At 38.1% G+C, this 16,564-nt stretch overlaps 2 protein-coding genes across 3 annotated transcripts in view; one reads left to right on the top strand and one right to left on the bottom strand.

Annotated features, from left to right (window-relative positions):
- Positions 1 to 1,042: 1,042 nt before the first annotated feature.
- Positions 1,043 to 4,775, bottom strand: rhoga (ras homolog family member Ga). Its single transcript, XM_053647478.1, has 2 exons — positions 4,631 to 4,775; positions 1,043 to 2,639 (listed from the first exon to the last, which is right to left on the bottom strand). The coding sequence occupies exon 2, from the start codon at positions 2,614 to 2,616 to the stop codon at positions 2,044 to 2,046; it is 573 nt and encodes a 190-aa protein (XP_053503453.1). The 5' UTR covers positions 2,617 to 2,639; positions 4,631 to 4,775; the 3' UTR covers positions 1,043 to 2,043.
- Positions 4,776 to 11,849: 7,074 nt separating this feature from the next.
- The window catches only part of stim1a (stromal interaction molecule 1a), a 57,813-nt gene continuing 53,098 nt past the window's right edge, over positions 11,850 to 16,564 (top strand). Inside the window, exons 1-2 of one of the 2 annotated variants that reach the window (XM_053646460.1) lie at positions 11,850 to 12,545; positions 14,973 to 15,095. In XM_053646460.1, coding sequence (XP_053502435.1) covers positions 14,993 to 15,095 — 103 coding nt within the window. In that variant the 5' untranslated portion in view covers positions 11,850 to 12,545; positions 14,973 to 14,992. The remainder of the gene's footprint in view (positions 12,546 to 14,972; positions 15,096 to 16,564) is intronic. The other variant, XM_053646461.1, reaches the window with a different exon arrangement.

Here is a 16,564-nt window from a genome sequence, read left to right as displayed (position 1 = left end):
AACATTTAATTATTGGTAATATAGTGTCTTAGCACGTTTTCCTCACACCACTAAGGCTGGGAGGTTTGAATCCCACATCTGCCCTGTGTGCACAGAGTGTGCATGTTCTCCCCATGCTTTGGGGGTTTTATGTATCTCCAGATATCCTCCTGCAGTCCAAAGACATGCGTTGTAGGCTGAATGGCCGCAGTGTGTGAATGGGTGTGTGAATGGATGTGTGAGAGATTGTGCCCTGCAATGGGTTGGCACTCTGTCCATGGTGTCCCCACCTTGTGGCCCAAGTTTCCTGGGATAGGCTCCAGGCTTCCTGCGACCCTGTGTAAGATAAGTAGTACAGAAAATGGATGGAACGTGTCCTATAACTAGTATTGTTCACATTTTAACTCCAAAGATAAGTTAGGGAGTCTCCCTGTGATTCTTCTTAGAGGCTAAATGTTTTTTTTTTGTTGTTCTCTCCTCATGCAATCCGACTGTGGTAAAAGAAACCAGCTTATTCATTTCCAGTGATCAGAGGACTCAGCTGGGTTCCTCTTTCACATTCAGCCTAAATCTCACAGCTATGCTTTGGCTATGAGAGATGGCATGACCAGTTCTCCATTTTAGTATTGTGTCTTGAAAGCAACCAAGTCAGCATTCAAAGAGCAAGAACCAAGATTTCTCAAACAATCTTTCACAAACATCTGAATTCAAATACATCTGGCTTAGTGGTTAGCATGTTTGCCTCACGCCTCCAGGGTCCAGGGTTCAAGTCCTGCTGGGGCCATGTGTGTGCGGAGTTTGCACGTTGTCCCCGTGCTGCGGGGGTTTCCTCCAGGTACTCCGGTTTCCTTCCCCAGTCCAAAGACATGCATGGTAGGCTGATTGGCGTGTCTAAAGTGTCCGTAGTGTATGAATGGGTGTGTGAGTGTGTATGTGATTGTGCCCTGTGATGAATTGGCACCCTGTCCAGGGTGTACCCCGCCTTGTGCCCGATGCTCCCTGGGATAGGCTCCAGGTTCCCCGTGACCCTGAAAAGGAGTAACCGGTAGAAGATGGATGGATGGAAATCAAATCATTTAATTATAATTATGTCAACTGAGATGACATTAGATGAACTTAAGGCCTGTTTAATGTCTTTTTGTTTAATTTGTTGAAGGTTTAATGAAATCAGTTAAATCTTGTTATTTGTGTGATTATGGATCATGTGACTATTCACATGTGCAGACTGTGGTATTAACAAGATTTCGGTCATCTTAAAAAATGTTCATATAACCTTACATGTTATGTTTTACACATTTTTCACATGTAGTGCATTTATTTTTAATTTTCACATGATTTTGTTTACACTGTGCAGTATTGCTGCCTGAAATTAAAGGCCAGGGTGTTGTTGTTTTTTGTAATTGCTGATGTAAGTCTCACTAACAAAATACTGGATCCTGGACTATCCAAACCACCACATTCAATGACTAACAGACTATTCACATCCATTACGCCAGTGATTCAGCACCAATATATAAAAATCAGCAGTGACTAATTTCATGTGTGTTTCATTACAAATCACGAGATGTGGTCATAGGCCAGTCGTACACAGGGTATCTGGGAATAGAGGAGTGAATCAAGACTAGGATCCTACGGTACTCAACAAAAAGTGTTGCAGGAGATATCAGTAAATGGGCAGATATGAAAGTTTGTGGGACAAATATGTTAGCATTTGCAGCATCCTTAGTAACTTGTGGTGGTTTAAATTAGGCTACTAGTTTTGGGGAATAGAACCAACAAAATTTGTTAGGAAATTAAATGAAATTTTTAAATATATATTTTAAACTTTTATATAAGAGACATACAAGAGTAGCTACATTAGAAGGTTAAAACCATTTAACCTTCAAATGTAAACATGAGAAATCTTTGACTAAATTGTTCTCATCAATTCCTTATACAATTATTCATGTTAGTTTAATAAATGGGAAATACTTCAAAGGTTATCTTGGAGTCCATGTTTCAGAGAGTATAATAACTGAGTCCTTAGGGTTTCTTTTTTATACAATGATCTTCTGTACAGCGTATTTATAACAATACACAGAATTTTTCACGCTTAGGCTTTGGGTTCAGATGGGCATTGACAGCCTCTTCGAATACTTCCTTCACTCCATCTTGGTTGAGAGCTGAGCACTCGATGTACTTGACAGCCCTGATTTCTCGAGCTAGAGCTCTTCCCTGTTGCTCAGTGACAGGAGTCATTTTCTGTTCCTTTAATTTCTGCAAAAGTTCTGGATCCTGCCTGTGGTCTTTTTTGGTTCCTACTAAAAGGATGGGTACATTGGGACAATGTTTCGATACCTCTGGATACCACTTCAGCTTGATATTCTCAAAAGAGGTCATGTTGGAGATGGAGAAGCAGATTATGAAGACGTTGGTCTGGGGATAAGAAATGGTTCGGAGACGGTCATATGCTTCCTGACCGGCTGTGTCCCATAGATTAAGACAGATGGGTTTGGACTGCACTGTGATCTCTGAGCTGTAATTGTCAAACACAGTAGGGATGTACTCTTTAGGAAAGGCGTTGGTGGTGTAGGAGATTAGAAGGCAGGTCTTCCCCACAGCTCCATCACCAACCACCACACACTTGATACTTTGCATTTTGGTCCAGCTTCTTCAGACACCTGAAAAAGGCATACATTTATTGATAGTATGCCAACTATTAAAACCGGATTTCATAGTTCATAGTTTAATGTTCAGGCTTCATGAGTTGCAGGGAATTGAATACTCATAGCAGTTAATTAATCTATATAAACGAATACATCGTATTTATATAGCATGCTTCATGCATTTAAAATGCAGCTCAAAGTGCTTTACAGGGTGAAGCAAAAATCAGAAAAATAAAGAAACATAAGATCATAAAAAAAAAATAGGCAAATAATAATAATGCAGTAAATAATAGCACTGACAGAAAGAAAGGAGAAAAGTGAGACAAAATCATAGCAATAAAAATATACCTAAGTATAAAAAAAGAGTTAAAGGTGATAATTAAATGAATTAAAAGTAAATAATAAATGCTAGTTAAACACTAAAGTGAAAAATGTTGTTGTTTTTTGTTTTGTTTTTACATCAACGATAGATGGAGACTAATGAATGTTTAATATGTTCCAGATCTTTGGTGTATAAAAACACAACACTGTTGCATTACTCTTTTTAAGTTTCATACACGGAGTATGGAGAAGGCTAGCATGAGTTGATCTCCAGTTTTTTGGCATTCAATTCAAAATATGAAGGCACCCTGATCCACAGTTCCTTACGTGTACCTCATTTATACAACCGAACAATTGAGGCTTAAGGGCTTTGCTCAAAGGCCCTGCAGTGGCAGCCTGGCAATGCTGGGATTTGAATTCACAACCATCCAAGCAGTAGTCCAACATCTTAACCACTGAGCTACCACTGCCCATTTATTTAAAAATGGGACTTAAAATATAATACGAAGTACGGAATAAAACCAATGACAATGTGGAGTGATGAGCTACCACCTTGAAGCGGAATATTTTCCCATAACAGAACGGCCTGGAGTGTTTTATTCTTCATACACGACAGCAACTTGCCAGCAATTAAATTAAATTTAATTAAAGAATGACAACGTTGTGCTGAGATACAATAAAAACATTTGGCAGACGCCCTTATCCAGAGTGACTTACATTTATACAACTGAGCAATTGAGGGTTAAGGGCCTAAGGGTCCAACAGTGGTAGCTTGGCAGTGCTGGGGCTTGAACTTCTGACCTTCTGATCAGTAAACCAGAGCCTTTTACCACTGAGCCTCCACTGCCTCATTATATATACTGAAAAAAATAATAATGTATTTAAATTCGATCATTTTGACGTTTTAACACTTTGCCTGCTGTCATTTATATAGAATGTGTAAGCTCTTCTTCTCTGTTTTGATGGCGCAAGAGCATTGCGGATGCTTCAACAGCCGGAATCTGACTACAAACTGAATTGATTAGACTTGTATATGTTTCACTGCAGCACATAACTATCGAACAACTTGAAAGTGTGATGTTCATCGTGAAAGGTAACGTGTGAGGTTTTTATCATCTTTCGGCAGACTGATTGTTTTTAGCACTGTTTTTTAAACTGGCTTCTTACACAACTCTTCAAGAAAGGTAAATGTAGAAACACGAGGAAGATAGCCTCGGCAAAATGTAAAAAGTATGATTAAAAGTAAATGAATCATTACCACATCGTTTTGGTGGAAATAGTTTCTTAAAGATGCCAGGGTGTATTTTTGGCTGAAAACCTGATTTTTCGTCATCATTTCTGGCTGCTTTATAGAATTCAGACACATTGACACGTGACAGGTTCTAGCAGATTGACACATTCGAAACATAATTTTTGTTTACTCGTGTAGTATAGCATTAAATGCAGGAAAAACGATTACTAGACACAAAAGCTTACACATACATTTTATACGTGACTTCTGCTTGCGAGGCTTTTGTCATGTTAGATGTTGGTGGAAAAAAATCAATAAGAATGTTTTGGTAATAAATTGTAATTTGAAAGTATAACACACACAATCTGGTTCTGATTTGTCTTATTTCAGCTCTATGTACAAGTACAATGTAAAAATACATATTTATATTTAATAGTTGAGAACTTTAACATACCCAGAGCAATGTGATCCTGTGTCTGTAGCGTGCTGCGCTTTATCTGTACAGAATTATTTAATCCTCCGACAACAAATTTGTCCTTCACACCCACACCACTATACCGCCATGTCAGCTACATTCACTTGTGTCTTCTAAACAGAAACATTGTGGTGACTGAGTAACGCAGTCATTTTCAGGAAGCAGTCTGTCTCAGAAGGAGTTTTTTTTTTTTTAAGTCTCCTGCTGTGTGTAACAGGATTGCGAAATAACTAGTGTAAAGATAACTAGAGCAAAAATTATTAGCCAGTAAAACACTGTAGGCCCTGTGAGATTTATGAAGACCATGCTACTCTACATGTCTATAGCGTGAGGAAGAAGAACGTGCATGTTCTTTGTAAAAGACACAAAGACTTTGTGTGTGTTAGTGCTGTTTAAAAGAGATGCCAGAGAACCGACGCAAGACCTCAGCTATACTGGGGGAAAGCCCGTTCATGTATGATGGGTACTGTATCAGTTGATTTGTTGTGTTATATTCCGGATATTAGCACACATCCTGTACCTGTCTCAGCAAAATACTGATAAGCTGTGTGGGAGAAAACCAAAATGGTTGTGCTTAAAAATGTCATACACATTCCTTTTAACCCTGTAATGAGTCCACATCAGCATTCCTCGCTCTCATTAACACACACCTTTCCTATTACATTCACTGTAGATACTGAATAATGTTCTTTAAGTAAAGACTAAATCACTCTGAGTCATGCTGTTATAGAAAACTCATCAACTTTGGAGTGCTAACGGTAACTGCGCGTCATCACACCACCCCCATTTTGATTAGTTTCCTATAAGAGCATGACATAGAATGATAAATTCCTTACATAAAGTACATCACTGAATAATTATAGTGAATCTAATAGGAAAGGTGTGTGTTAATGAGAGTGAGTAATACTGAATGTGAGGAGTGATGTTATTCCAATTATGCCATTTAAAAAAAAGAAGAAGAAGAACACTATTTTTATACTTTTATAGTTACATATAATGTATTAAAGTTAGTCCCTGTTATGTTGCATTACTTACATTACAGCAGCTATAAACAGACGTTGGCTCAGATTGACCTCTGACTGTTACAAAGACACTGGAGACTCCTTCCATAAATGTTAAATAAACATCTCCCTACAGAAAACTTCACTGTATCAACAATTACATTCAACATTACAGACCAATAATTGTGTTCGTTGTTAAATGACAGCACTTTAAAAAAAAAATCCATTTATTATTAGGCTTAGTTGTTTTGTTTTTTTAATCATCATCATCATCATCATCATCATCGTCAAATTCATTCCTTTTCAGTAATCCTTTTACCCTGGTCAGGGTTGGTCTGGGCACAAGGCAGGATAATTCATCTTGGATGGAAACCAGTGAATCCATAGGAAAGCCATGAGAATGGTGAGAACATACAGAAACTCCACACAGAAAATAACCAAGCTCAGGATGCATGGTGGCAATGCTCTAATAATAATTATTATTATTATTCTTATATTATTATTATATTAACCTGAGCTCAGGTTATTGTCTGCATGGTGTTTGTTTCATGTCTTCCCCTTGTTGTTTGTGTGGGTTTCCTCTTGATTCTCTGGCTTCCTTCCACTTCCCCAAACAGGCCACTAGGTGGATTGGCTATGACAAATTGCCCCTGAGTGTAAATGTGTCTGGGACTGTATGTGCGTTTGTACATATTATTAATGAATATTAATTAAGATATTAATTTTATTTGGTATTGTTATCAAATTTGAAGGCAGGATCTACATGCAAAAAAATAAATAAATAAAAAATCAGGCGAAAAAAAAAAAAACAACCCCTTCTGTTTCAGTGTGTTTAAACTTCTATTACTCAATACCAGTAGGAATTACAGTGATTCTGACTTCTGGGGAAAATATGTCAGAGTGTCCCCTTTCAAAAGAGAGCAAAATCATGAATGTACTCCAAATGGTTCAAGAACAGCTTTAATTTTACTTTGGGTATGCCTTGGATAGGCGTTTTAGGCTAATTTTACTATAATAATAATAATAATAATAATAATAATAATAGGTCCTGCGGAACCTGGGCTCAGGAGCTCAGGTTACTGTCTGCATGGTGTTTCATGTATTCTCCCTGTTCTCCAGGTTTCCTTCCACTTCCAAAACAGGCCACTAGGTGGATTGGCTATGACAAACTACCACTGAGTGTGAATGTCTGTGGGACTGTATGTGTGTGTGGTGCCCTGTGATATAGAACTGTGTCCGGTGAGTGATTAAAAGTGAGTGAGGGAATAAGAAGAAGAAGAAGAAGAAGAAGAAGACGCGCCCATGACAGTCTGCAACATGAACCAGATGTTAATAATAGTAAAGCCAATAATAAGAAATATATAATAGAGAATTTCACACATATTACATATATTCGGTCAGAAACTGAACATAATGATCATATAGTATAACATACAGTGATCACTTGCTTACAAAATGGAAATCATGGGGGAAAAAACAGTAAACACATTTTGATATCTATTTCAATGTTTTTTATTTCTATCTATTTCTATTTCTTTCTTTTTTTGCTATTTATTTATTTATTTATTTATTTATTTATTTATATGAATTAATTTTGTGATCTGTTTCTGAAAAACATCATTTATGAATAAATATTTCGGCATAAAATGTTCACATATTCGAGACAAGCAAATTTTTTCATGTTTTCATAACATAAGGTCATATCCATCCATCCATCCATCTTCAACTGCTTACTCCTTTTCAGGGTCGCGAGGAAACCTGGAGCCTATCCCAGGAAGCATAAGGTCATATCTTTAAGAATAATATATACGTTATTGTTTACTGAAGAGTTAAATGGATGACATGCTAAATGCAGGAGAGGAAAATACTTGGTTCGTATACTATATTATTATTTTGGTGGTATTTATACATTACGTAAGTATTATTTACATTTGTTTATTACATCTACATCTAAAATATATATATATATATATATATATATATATATATATATATATATATATATATATATATATATATATATACACACACACACACACACACACACACACACACACACTGAGTACAAATCTTGAAGGTCTCTTCTGCTCTCATCCAGCCAATAATTCGGGGCCATATCAGTGAGATCCTGTACATTTTATTAACATTTCAGGATAAAGCATCCAACTGAATCACTGAATCATCTGTAGTAACCTTCTCATGCTACACAATGTAGTTAGAGCTGTAGCTATCAGTGTCTCTGAAAATGGATAATCCATATGACTGCACTGTTGAACTTGAGGATAAGTGCCGTGGCCCTACCTCAATAAAATGTAAATATAAAATGAGGCGTCTCCTTTAGAAGGCATGAACACCATTTAAATTGACAAAAGCATATTGAAGGAAGGTTTACTAATTTGTTAACGTTATCTGGATTGAATTTAACTACTGAAGTCTGTTTTCTTTGGTAATGGCCGGTTAGAGTAGCTGTAGGTAACCTAAAATGGCTAGCAAGCAAGTCAAATTCTAGCTAATGGTAAATTTGGGGGTTTTTTTTTACTGTACAATTCATTGTACTTCTGTTAATTCATTAGCAAAACTATGTAGCATTAGTCACGCAGCAAACTTATAAAAACTAAATTATGTTTTTAGGCAAAATGAAGTAGCTGCTTTAAAATTAGTCATAAAAGTTACTTTTCAAATGCAAACATGATTTTAACTTCATTTTGTGAGTTAAAAACAGTTACTTTTTATGTTTTAATACCTGAGTAAATTTAAAAGTGACAACTTTTTGAGTTTTACTTGGGTATTTTTTCCACACATTTTCTATACTTTCCATTAAGTATAAATTATCAGTACTTTTTTTTTTTCACCACTGGCTAAATCTGTCCAAAAAATAATAATAAAAAAAAATAAACTAATACATTTCATTTTAATTTGACTTAAATTGAACTTTAATTTACCAAAGGTACATGACTGATCCATGTTATCCAAGCACATACTGAGTAGAGCTGTTACTGAGTAAAATGTGTTTCTTTATTATTGTTTATGCAGGAATTTTAATTAAAAGCTGTTGTAATGTTAGCACCTGTACAGTAGGTGGCAGTGAGGCAGCATTTACACTGAAACTCCCCCTGCAGTCCAACACACGATGTGCAGGAGTTTTCTTTTGCCACCTTCATACTTATCAGTAACTGCCAATTAGACAGCGTTAATATGAAAGACTAGCCAATTGTGATGTAGTAAGCGGAGTACTACTGTCCAATCACACGCAGGAGGCGGGATTTGTCTAAAGGAGTAGCATACGAGCGTTCACTGCAGTCAGTGTTGCCAGGTCCACTCCAGATCACTTTTTTTTTTTAAACTGTTTTTCTCCTATTTTTCAGCAGGTTTGATGTAGGATTTTTATGCGCATTAATTACACCAGTTATTTCTTCTTTAAATCAAATAAGTGAGCATTTTTCTTAATGTAAACATTAATCACGTTCGCTCTGGTTATGATTAAAATAAACGAAAATTCCCTCCACTAAAGGTTTTTCACATAAATAATGAACACGCTTGAAGAAACAGCAGGCACTGGCGGTGATATTGTGTTATTTATGATGTCAGGAGGACGCATGAGGACACATGAGTGTTTGCAGTTTTCATATTCATCAAGTTTAATGAGTAGTGATTGGAACTGTGAATATTTTGAATGAGTCAGTTCATTTGACTCAGCTCACCAACAGAGTCGACTCTTTCAGCTCCCAAACAGATCAATGCATTAAAAGTTTGCAATATGTTTTTCCTTGAATGATTGCTCTTCTTTGCATAACAGAGGCTGAAATGGTTTTATTAACTTGTAATTACAACCTTCTAACCAACAAAATAACGCTACTTTGCATTGCATTTTATAAAAAAAATATATGTAATTTATTGTATTCACTGTAATAAGATCCAGAATCCAGGATTCTGACCAGGATAAAGCGCTTACTGAAGATGAATAAATTAATTTCCATTCCCTAATATACTCGACTACATCTAGTATAGTCTTTAGCACGCAGCAATTGAGCAGACCCTTAACACACACACACACACACACACACACACTATTGCTCTCTCACGCACACAGATTCCAACAGAGAAGCATTTTGAGTAAATTACACTAGAAGACGAAAGAAAATGGCTTATATGTGTACAGATTCAAAGAGCTGATTCAAAGAGCCAACTCATTTATGAACAACATATCACTATTACCCTGTATTCATACTAGCAAGAGACAAATTGCATGTGTTGTTTGTGGTTTGTCTCTTGCCCCAAACCTTTAATTCCTTACATTTATATAGCCCTTTTTTTCTAGAAACTCAAAGCGCTTTACACAGTATGGGGGAGGGAATCTCATCAACCACCACTAGTATAACTTCTAAAGCTAACACAAATTAAATAACACTAATCAATGTGAATATTGGTTGTTTGTACGAGCTACTTTGGCAGATTAGCAAAGCAAGCCAACTATATTAACAATAGATGTGTACTCACTAGCGGCAAAACTATTTCTGCTACTTCCATCTAAGGAAGTGGTATTTTCCTACATAATTTTTCTAGACACGTTTAATGAGAGGGTGTATATGACAGGATATGATGAAACCATGGTTAGAAGTTTTTATTCCCTTTTTTTTTTTTTTGCAACAGTCAAACCGTAAATGAGAACTAATAGCAGGCAGTAACTAAAGTCGCGAATGGAAAACTGGAGAAAGGGCAGGCCATGCATGCCATAGGTTTGGTCCAACAAATCATTTGAGACTAAATTGCATAAAATTGAGAAAACATCACTTGTTGGGCTGTCATTCTTAGACAGTTTCTTTAATGTACATAGAAAATGAAGAGTTGCTTGTCGCTTGCTACTTTGGATGTAGGGTTGTTCATAGAAGAAACCAAGTGTGCCACACAAGTCCTGAAAAGTGAAGCCAAAATGTTTTGATCACCCCCAGGTGGCTGGATGCAGTATGGGTCATAAACCCTATAACCCATAAACCCTGCCCTCTCCATGTAATCTAATGGGACGTGAGACAAATTAAACAATCAAATTACCACTTTATGCTCACTACTGCGCATACTACCCAGGGTCTGGGTTCACCACCACACGGACTCAGGGCTCCGAATTCACTACTGCGCAGACTCGGGCTCCGAATTCACTACCGCGCAGACTCAGGCTCCAGGTTCACGACCGCATGGACTCAGGCTCCGAATTCACTACCGCACAGACTCTGGCTCCAGGTTCACGACCGCATGGACTCGGACTCTAAATTCACTACCGCGCAGACTCAAGCTCCAAATTCACCACCACACGGACTCGGGGCTCCAAATTCACTACTGCGCAGACTCGGGCTCCGAATTCACTACCGCGCAGACTCAGGCTCCGGGTTCACGACCGCACGGACTCGGGCTCCGAATTCACTACCGCGCAGACTCTGGCTCCAGGTTCACAACCGCACGGACTCGGGCTCCAAATTCACTACCGCACAGACTCAAGCTCCAAATTCACTACCACATAGACTCGGGCTCCGAATTCACTACTGCGCAGACTCAGGCTCCGGGTTCACTATTGCGCATACTACTCAGGCACCAAGTTCACTACTGCACGGACTCAGGCTCCGAATTCACTATCGCGCAGACTCAGGCTCCAGGTTCACTACCGTGCAGACTTGGGCTCCGAATTCACTACCGCATAGACTCAGGCTTCGGGTTCACTACTGCGCAGACTCAGACTCCTGGTTCACTAGCGCGCAGACTCGGGCTCCGAATTCACTACCGCGCAGACTCAGGCTCCGAGTTCACTACTGCACGGACTCGGGCTCCGAATTCACTACCGCGCGTGCTCGGGCTCCAGGTTCACTACCGCGCGGACTCAGACTCCGGGTTCACTACTGCGCGGACTCAGACTCCGGGTTCACTACCGTGTAGACTTGGGCTCCTGGTTCACTACTGCGCAGACTCGGGCTCCTGGTTCACTACTGAACAGACTCGGGTTACGCGATGTCAGCGCCATATTGGGACATTGGTGGCTTCACTTTTCTACAATGGAAGAGAGTGAAGGTGCGTCGTCCATCTTTTTTTTTTTTTTACAATCTGTGTAAGAAACTAGTAACAAAGGCAAGAAACCTTTACTCATTAACGAGTCGGCTCATAGGTGAACCAGAGCCGACTGAAGGAATCGACTCATTCACGAACCACACACCACTATTAATGAGTAAAGGTTTCTTGCCTTTGTTACAAGGCTTTTTTGAGCATTTAAAGCAAACTACTTAAATTATTATATTTATATGTATATATATAAATAAATATGTTCTGCGAATTTTTTTAATTTTTAGGGTGTAAGGATATAGTGTTTATGGTTTATTTTGAGGGATTTTATGTATTGAAAGATCTGGCAACCCTGTCTGCAGTCTTTCAGAAACGCGTGCTAGTGAGGACTGAGGAAGCGGGGGCGAGTGTGAAGGGGGAAAAAGAGGGTAGATAGAGAGCCAGCCAGCTGAAGCCTGTGCTTAAGTCTGAGGGATTTATTGAAAGGACCAGCATACGTTTGTCCTGTAATTTCCTGAGTTTAGCTGGTTAAAATCTTTTTCTCCCCTCCTCCCAGCCTTCTGTTCGCTGGTGTACAGGCACTCCATTCTGATCCATTGCAATGCAGGTCGAGCTGAGCTGAACGCATTACACTGAGCTGTAACAAGCGACGAGCTGATCTTATCTCTTATTTCTGAATTAAACAAACACAAGGACTGGTTTTTTATTTAGTGGAGCAAGCGTCCAGGCTGTTTTTTGCAGGGTGTCTCAATGGAGAGCTGCGGTCGGGACTCTCCCGGGAGCTGGAATAGGATATAAAGGATCTTGGGTTGGTTTTTTTTTCATCTCCAGAAAGTCGACGCAAATCTGAGGTATCACACTTAATATTATTATACATTTAAAAAAAAAACAACCCACAAATACTATCAATTTGGTCTCAAGTGTCACTCTTTTCCGATTATTAACGTAAACGACGGGGTTTTTAATCTGAAGTCCCTGCCTAACTATGTATTTTGATCCTTTTAAAAAAAAAATTAGCTCGTTTTGCTACGACTTTATTACGATATACTTACTGTCAGTTATTTATTTATTTTTTTTTTAAAAATGACGGTGTGCTAAAATCGCGAGCTAGCTTTGTGAAGGTCAGGGTTGCCAGATGTAATTCAGTGAATTCCTTCTTGTCACGGTTTAAAACGATTTTACAAAAAGAATCATAGTACACTTGAACACACACACGCATATATATATATATATATATATATATATATATATATATATCACAATAAATTGTTGTTAAAACTCAAATCTTACATTACAACCTTTTTACAAAATTTCTAATAAACCCAACGTGAATTTACATTGTGAATGCCGAAAGTAAAACCCGCATGATCTGGCAACACAGTGTTGTGTCATGGCGTTTTTTTTTTCTATTAGCATGGCAGGCTAGCTTAACGTGAAATGGTCGTGATGTGTCACTGTGACTGATACCTTGCTTCAGTTTCTCAACGTTTTCAACGTTTAATATTGAACCCCAACAAACTGAAAGTCTTGCAGTGTATTAAGAAGAAGATTTGAAAAAAGAAGCAAAGTTTATCTAATGAAGGAATTAATAGCTTTGAGCTGAATGAATAAGCAGCACAGAAGGCTAAGCTAACCTTGCTAGTATGCCAACTAATCACCTCGCAGGTGGAGGTGCGGTTTAGTGTTACATAAGCATTTTTAAAATAATAATAAGGAAGATTTGTTTGAGGAAAGAATATATTTTCGTTAAATATAAAGTTGAATGCAGAATTTTGCGCTCATGTTGTTTCGGGGTGGTGGGGGCGGGGGCTTTATAATGACTGATAATTAAGTTTTGCTAAGAGGTAGGCGATTTGACAAAAAAAATCATATCACGGTATGACATTATCACGATATGATCTCGAAATGTTACGTCTTTACTCTTAATGTGTTGCAGATGTATTTCTGAATTACTTCATATAAATAATAAATATTGCAACTTTATTCTTGAAATATTGTGACTTTTTCTTCGAAAATGAAGAAAAAATTCTCGAATTATGTCTTTTTTTTTTTCTCAAATAATCTTCCATTTAATTAATTATTATTATTTTATTTTTTTACACAGAGGCCCTTAAACACCGTTGTATGATACTGAGTAATTAAATTTTCTGCAGCAGCCATCCTGGCAGTCGTTTCAGATCTTCCACAACATTAACTGTAACTATAAATGGATAAAGAAAAAATAAATACTTCGGGACACACTTTTACCAAGTATTTTATTGATACCACTATTACGGAATGACACACTCAGCATGTTAAATATTTTAAAATGCTATTTATTTAGCGATTACACACTGTTCGTATCATCGACGCAATAAGCAATGATATAATACATGACCTCGGTGTAATAATTGGCTTATTTTCTAAGGAAACTCGTTATGTCGATGTTTCCTGTCAAGCCTACATTACCAAGGAAACCACACCTTAGATATACTGCTTAGTGTTTAAATAAAATTCTGTATTGGAGTTACTAGTCTGGGAAATACAGACTAGTCTGATTTAATATATATTTACAGATACTGCCGTATAATTTCTCTCTCACACGTTTATTTATTTATTTTTCTTCTTGTTGGCTCATGTCTAGTAGGCTTGGGATGACTAATGATATCATGTTGTATCATGCAAACATATTTCCTTTTCACCTAGTTTGTATCCTACACGAATCCTAATAACCCTCTGTCTGTCTGTCTTCAGAGCAGAGCAGCTAAACATCTTCTAAAGGTTTAAATTAAGGAAACGAAACAGCGTGGTGTTTATCAGGGTGACGTCACTCTACAAGAATTCGATAACACACTCTCATAAGCCTAGTCTTTATTCAGATTCTACACAATTCATTAGTACTAATCACTTTTCCATGACAGCAGCTCTGACTTTTAACATTTAAATGTAACTATAAATGGATAAAAAATACTTGATGAAGAATTGAATGCCACGGTATAAGAGGAAACATGCTGTTTTAAGGAAAATAATTAACTCCGCCTCTTGACGCCATCCCATCATTGATTATTTTTCTATAATAGCACGACACCAAGTGTTGTATTCCTTTGCTTGTCTCATTTAGTAATGATACGATGTTTTAGGTTAGCTCAGTGGAAACCAGCTTGAATTGGTCTGGAGGTGAAGTGAACTTTTGAACTGCAGTGTCGGTCAGTTTTATGCCAGAACAGCTGTCGGACAAGGCGGCTTGGCTGAAAGGGCGTTTAATCGTAATCCAGTCTAACCGTTTTTCTCCTCCGCAGATTGAGCCAGAAGTCTCATTATGGATTTCAACAAACTGGCAGCTTTGTGGATCGTCTGCTTGTGCTTGCTCGGGGACTGTCGAGCCGACAAGCTCGGACAAGAGTCCCAGCAACTCGACAACGGTATGTCATCCGTGCACTTTTTAACGTCGGGTAGAAATGCGAATATTGTCTGCACCAGGGGTTTCGAAAGGTGACCCCACCAAGCCTTCTTTTTTCTTCTACATTTTCTTTTCAAATTCCAGATCTGTAATGTACGACTGCTGTGTAGTGTTTATACACGGCCCTGCGAGTGCCACTGTTCATCCACTCGCGGCATACCTTGGGTACAACCAGAAGATTTAAAAACGAAACGATCTAGATGGCACGTCAGAGCCCAAAAGTCTCTGTCTGTCAGGTTTCCATCCAAAAGTAGAACCGTGTAAACCGTTTAACGATTTTAAAACTTAAAAATCTTTGAAACGCTCCGCCGTCATCGTGATTGTTGTCATGAACTGTGTCTCAAATCGAAAACTCTGACCTTACGTTCAAAGGTATTTACTAGATATCTCGAAAATCCAAGAAGGCTGTTATGCAACCCAAACGTCACGGATGACTTTGAGTAACATTTCAAAATATTAGCACACAGAAGCCGATGTTTCTAATATTTAATTTATAAAATGACTAAACGATACAAAAGACTGTACGTCGGAGTGAGTGGAGCTGTAGTCTGATTTAGAAATTGTTCAGGCTCTAAATGTAGCCACGCTGAGAATAGAAGGGATGCACATTCTCCATTAAGCACACTGCCTTCACTGACATCGTGGCAGTTTGTCAAATACAGCGAGTGCAAGGCATTGTGGTTGGGTTACACTTACTTACTCCATGCTAAGTTTATCCTGAAAGCTAGACGTTTTGTCTTTGTAGTGTGCTGAATTGCTCGTTCAGGTCAACCATCTGTTTGTTTCAATGTCATTTAATTCTAATGCTGTTACAGACTAATCTTCTTTGTTTGTGATGTAAAATTGGACGTCAGTGGTCTCGGATCGTTTGAGCCGAATCGTTACCTTTTTTGTAACAATCATTAGGTTTTCCATCGCAGGAACGTCTTCAAGACAGAGGGGTTTTTATGCTTAGTGGTTTCTTTCTTGCTTACATGTCAAGCTGCTGTTATTTGTGTGTTTGTGTGTATTTATGTATGTATCTATTTAAATTCGCTTCATGAGAGTAAAAAAAGAGAGGCTGGTGTGAGGAAACGACTGTTTATAGCTACTATGACGTACGTGAGAACCGGGGCTTGTTTTGTGGATTTTCCGAAAGCGAAAAACGATTGTCCGAGAGAAGTCAGTGTATTTCGCCTACTATATAGTAGGTAAGTATGCGTTTTCAGACGCAGCCATGGTGACCGGGGGAGCTGCTTTAGCTGCAGTGTCTTCTTGTTGCAAGGTGCATCCATGAGAAGTTCCCAACTGACCTTCTGTCAGGAAGCGTGTCAGTACCAATACTTATGAAAATCTGGTACCGTCAACTATTCAACCTAAATTTAACCTAACCACTGCATAATTCTTTTTAAACGATTGCTGCTTACACACAACCTAAATTCTACTTCAAAA

The sequence above is a fragment of the Ictalurus furcatus genome, chromosome 17 (assembly GCF_023375685.1).
Source record: "Ictalurus furcatus strain D&B chromosome 17, Billie_1.0, whole genome shotgun sequence".
NCBI classification, from domain to species: domain Eukaryota; kingdom Metazoa; phylum Chordata; class Actinopteri; order Siluriformes; family Ictaluridae; genus Ictalurus; species Ictalurus furcatus.
Note: the sequence above shows the minus strand (reverse complement) of the source record. Positions and strands in the feature narration are given on the sequence as shown.

Bases quoted from the DNA above. Each gene is read 5' to 3' on its own strand.
- rhoga (XM_053647478.1), bottom strand. From the start codon at position 2,616: ATGCAAAGTATCAAGTGTGTGGTGGTTGGTGATGGAGCTGTGGGGAAG.